This window comes from Halyomorpha halys, unplaced genomic scaffold, assembly GCF_000696795.3.
Source record: "Halyomorpha halys isolate HHAL.00 unplaced genomic scaffold, Hhal_1.1 Scaffold687.1, whole genome shotgun sequence".
In the NCBI taxonomy this organism is placed as follows: Eukaryota; Metazoa; Arthropoda; class Insecta; order Hemiptera; family Pentatomidae; genus Halyomorpha; species Halyomorpha halys.
In genome coordinates this window covers 578,640-583,854 of record NW_027114879.1, presented here as the reverse complement: position 1 = coordinate 583,854, position 5,215 = coordinate 578,640, and the positions used below count along the sequence as shown (strand labels likewise).

The 5,215-nt window shown below is 39.0% G+C and overlaps 1 protein-coding gene across 3 annotated transcripts in view; it reads right to left on the bottom strand.

Moving 5' to 3' along the window:
• Positions 1-5,215, bottom strand: part of KLHL18 (Kelch like family member 18) — a 22,799-nt gene that overhangs the window by 10,435 nt on the left and 7,149 nt on the right. For all 3 annotated transcript variants that reach the window (XR_001343835.3, XM_067051998.1, XM_014428005.3), the window contains exon 8: positions 4,577-4,793. Coding sequence is in view for 2 of the 3 variants with exons in the window: in XM_067051998.1 (XP_066908099.1) it covers positions 4,577-4,793 (217 nt within the window). In the remaining variant the exon portion in view is untranslated. The remainder of the gene's footprint in view (positions 1-4,576; positions 4,794-5,215) is intronic.

Sequence of the window (5,215 nt, the reverse complement as noted above, 5' to 3'; positions counted from 1 at the left end):
TATATATGTGTATACAGTTGTAAATAACAATAAATAAATTATTTAAAAAAAAAAAAGTATTTTATCTGAAGACTTATTTCTCTACTGTTTTTAAGTTCAAAACTAATGACTATGGCCCTAATAAAATTTCTGTGAAAATTATTAAACTAATTCTTTCTGACATATTTCCTGTTCTTTTGGATAAACATGACTTTTTCCTTTATAATTCTATTTCATTAACAGCTTGGAAAGAAGTTATAATTTTTGTGTTGAATAAAGTTTCTATTCTCTTCCAAGTTTCTGACTTTAGATCTGTCTGCATTTTCTTCAATCTACTAAAACCAGAGAAAAGAGCAGTCCACTCACAGTTTAATAACTTCTTAGAGCGAAAAGCACTAAACTGGCTTTCAATCCGAACATTCCACACAATCAGATTTTTTATGAATTACCAAAACATTCGATCCTCCAAAGAAAAAAACAATGGTACTATACTAGTTCTTTTAGGTTCAGTTAATCATAAGATAATTCTTTCCAAATTCCAGAACCTTGCCACACCTCTTACAGTGTTTGAAAGTGGTCCATCTCCTTTGAGAATCTTTATTCTCAAACAGTTACTTTTTTCTCTCCTCCTACCAACCCTTTTCTTGTCCTTATTCCACTCACAACTCACAATACCCTTAATATACTGATGAACTTCAAATTTAACAATCCTTTCAACCTTCTGAGATGCATCAGGCAATTAAAAATTTCAAGATGTTGATAGTATTAAAGTATGCCTTACTTATTTAAAGGCAGGATCAGCAGACTGGGCATGCGGGGGTACAGCATTATTTCTGTGCCAATGCATGCCAGAACCTAACTTAAGTTCCAGGGACTTGGCAGCAGCAAAGTTGGCCCTCAAAGAGGGAACCCATAGGGAGGTGACACTCGCTTCTGGTTATCTCCCCCTATGAAGAGGCTGTTCCAACAGCGGCCTTGAGGAAGATGGTGGATGGGCTAGCTGGGAAGGATGAAGTAGTGGTTTCCATGGATGCCAACGCCCATCATTGGCTCTGGGGGAGCACAAACACCAACCAACCAGTCAGACCAAAGAGTCTCTTTAAGAGTATCTTTTGGGCATGACTTAGAGATCCTCAACAGAGGTAGCGAGGCTAGATATATAGGGTGTAGGGTATCTATATATATAGATACATAGGGTGGAAGTCATAGATATAACCATAGCCACTCGTCGAGTAGGTATGATGATTAAGAACTGGCAAGTCTCAGATGAAGAGTTATGCTCAGATCATCGGTACATTGCAGGTATGATTTAACAACATGTGACATGACCGAGTTAGTGTACAGGAATCCAAAGTTGATGAATTGGGATTCCTACTGTACCCAACTCGAGGAAGAGGTCAAGAGTTGTCCAGGAACAATCAGGAACACCTGGCAGCTTGAATGACTAAATACGTCCTAAATGGATGTGATCATAAGATCCTACACTGATAATAACAGGATATGCATGATCCAAACCAACAGGAATATAACCTGGTGGAATGAGGAATTGGCTAGGCTGAGAGGACTCACGAGGAGACTCTTCAACACAACGAAAAGAACAGGCTGTTGGGACACCTACAAGAGTGCACTAACTGACTACAATAAGGCTGTGAGGAAGGCCAAAAGAGGGGCGTAGAGGAGATGCTGCAATGATTTTAATGATGGTCCCTCCACGTTCAGAATCAAAAGGATTCTATCCAGGGACTCTGAAAGGGGAGTGTTGGGTGCTGTTAAGGTGGAAGGGGGGTTCACCAATTCTGAGATGGGAACCCTGGAGGCTCTGGCACGCTCACACTTCCCTGGGTGTGTACTGATAGAAGAAAATGACACAACTCCCACTATAGAGAGCTATACTTATAGTAGAGATAAGTGGGTCGAGGAAAATAGGATTGTCAACTCTGGCAAGGTTGAGTGGGCGATTAGATCCTTCTCGTTCTTTAAATCAGCCGGTACGGATGGAATTTTTCCGGCCTTATTACAAAAAGGCCTAACGGTCTTGAAACCATACCTCTTAGCTTGTGCCTCCAGCACTGAGTCACATTCTATGTAGCTGGAGAGTGTCGAAGGTGTGCAATATACCGAAACCAGGGAAAGCTTCTTATGACAACCCCAAGGTGTATAGACCTATCTGTCTGACATCCTTCTTAATGAAGACACTTGAGAAGGTTCTGGACATACATATTAGGGAAACTAAGCTGGTAGAGAGACCACTACACAGCGCTCAATTTGCCTATCAATCAGGGAAATCCTGTGAGGATACTTTAAACCATTTAGTATCCAGGATTGAAAAGAATTTGGCCTATAAGGAGATTATGGCTGGTGTCTTCATTGACATTGAAGGCGCCTTTGATCGTACTCCTCACAGAAAATGAAAGGGGTGGGACAGCTTTCTTTCAACTGGATCAACACGATGTTGGCTCAAGTCAGAGCTAGGACACACTATGATGTGAATAAAGCCCGCTGGTTGCTGTTCGCAAGGTGGAGTGCTATCTCCTCTCCTGTGGTGTATGGTGGTGAACACCTTACTTATTAGATCCAATAAGGCAGGTTTTTACACGCAGGGATATGCTGATGATATCGCTGTACTGATAGGAGGCAAAATCCCAGAAACTATCTCAGGACTGCTTCAAACATCGGTAGACCTTGTAGATTGGTGCCAGAAATATGGTCTGAGCATCAATCCTCAAAAGGTCAGTCTTTGTGTCTTCACTAACAGACAGAACATTGCAATCAAGTCGCCGTACCTAAATGGTAAACGATTGGAATTCTGCTGAGAAGTCAAACATCTTGGCGTTAATCTCGATAGTAAACTGAAGAGGCAACTCCATGTTGAAAGGACCAGTATGAAGGCACTGATGTGTCTCTGGGCATGCAAAGGAGCTGTAGGCAAATCCTGGGGCCTTAAACCAAAAGTTAAATATTGGTTGTACATGGCAGCAATAAGACCCATTGTCCTATATGCTGCTATTGTATGGTGGCAGAGGGCTACAACAAGGAAATCCCAAGCTTGGCTCGGGAAACTTCAGAGAATGGAGTGCCTCATGTTAATGGGTGCCATAAGCACTACTCCTTCTGCAGCAATGGAGGTTCTTCTGAACATTAAATTTCTACATATAGAAATTGAAGCTCAAGCCCTTAGCTCTGCATATAAGCTTATAAAACTAGGAATGAAGTACCATTCCCTAACTTATGAGGGACATGGCAGACTTTCAGGAGGATCAATGAAGACGGGATCCTGGCTATGCATTCTGATCATCAGGAGAAGAAATATAAGAACACTTACTATAGTGTAAGGATTGAAGGGTCTACCCCACACAAGCTGTGTAATGGGATAAACTGCTACACAGACGGATCTTAATGGAACATGGATCTGGAGCAGGAATATGGAGGATGGACATGCCTAATCAAGGCACATCCATCTCTTTAGGAAAACACACCACAGTATTCCAGGCTGAGGTGTTTGCAATAAATGTCTGTGCCCAGAATTTAATAAAAGAGGGCACGAGGGAAAGGCTAATTACAATTTAAACGGACAGTCAGGCAGCCATTTATGCGCTGGATAAGTATGTAATCCGTTCTAAATTGGTGAAGGAGTGTAATCCTCACCTGAACTCTCTCTGCTTGGCCAACAAGGATGGAATGGATGCCTGGACATAAAGGCATTAAAGGTAATGAGCGAGCGGACTACCTAGCAAGGAAAGGATCTGAGTCTGCTTACTACATCAATTGCAGATGTGATGTAGTGGCAAGAACACGATTCCTCATCTTCGGTAAGGATCGTATCTTGGACCCTAAACTTTGCGAGACAGTGGATCCTTATACAGTGTCCAGATTTGCAAAGGCAATTGCCCTGTTTTGAGCAGAGAAGGGATGGCGCACGATAGGCCCTCTGTGGCCGTGGTGCTTCTTAGCCGGAAAAAAAAAGAAGTCTTGATTATCTCCATAGGAAGTTTGGTGAGTCAATGCATAAAAAAAAAATTGAGATTAATAACTTCCAGTTGAATGAAATTTGTATTAAATTATCATAACATGGTACAATGTTTTGGGACCACTGTCCCATATTCATGTACTTTAAACCTACAACAATAATAAAACTATCATGACAACAATCTTCATCCTTATTTATTTTAATTCACACAATTTTATTCACCTCATAATTTCATGAAGGAAATCATGTCACACTTTACACTATTCTCTCTTTTCTACTATAACTTATTTGTGCATCTTCAATTCTCCTTAGCACAGCCATTACTCTATATTCCCTTACTACCTCTTTGGACCTAATCTCATGTCCAGTGTGCTGTTTGGTTAAAAAAAATTTTTATGAAAAAAAAGTATGTACAGTTTGAGACTGAATGTTGAAAAAAACCATGGCCTTTCTCTTTAATTTGAAGCACTTTCTAAATTACCTTCTGAATTGTTGACTACTCTATACCTTAATTAATATTATAATTACAAGATATATGATTATTGTGACTGTTCGGTAAAATAAATCTAATATCTTTAAAAAAAAATTATTAGTTTCAATTTTAATTAAATTTTCAAAAATAATACTCACTGAATCAAAAATCGATAAACCATCGTGGCCTCCAAGAGCATAAACGAATCCTTCAAAGGCTATGACTCCACCAGCACTACGATGTTTTTGCATACTCGTAATGACAGTCCATGTGTCAGTATCAGGTTCATAGCACTCAACAGTGTTTAAAGAAGATACGCCATCATAACCACCACAGACGTATAAGCAGTCATTTAGTGCTGCAGCACCAACCGCACTGAAAGAAGATCCAATCAAAATTATTATGGTACAGTTTGATAAATTGTGCATAAGATATAAATGTAATAACAATAATACTAATAAATTTCTGAGCCCTTAGTTAAAGTGACTCTTATATAATCTAAAATATTTTAATCAGAACTCTGCATGCTGAATTAAGATTACAGATGAGCACCAAATCCAAAGTGGAGATTGTTTGATTTTAGCATGTGGGAATTGTTTGTATTCTGTGATGGGGAAACAAAATAAATTCCAATCTTCCAACTCTAACTCAGTGTGTTAATAACTTTTTTTCATAATGCATTATATAAATTATTTAACAACAAGGATATGTTCAAAGTTTTTCAATTAAGCTTTGATTAAACTTACAAATTTTTATTTTGTACATATAAAATCTATATGTAAATTATCAGAATGATA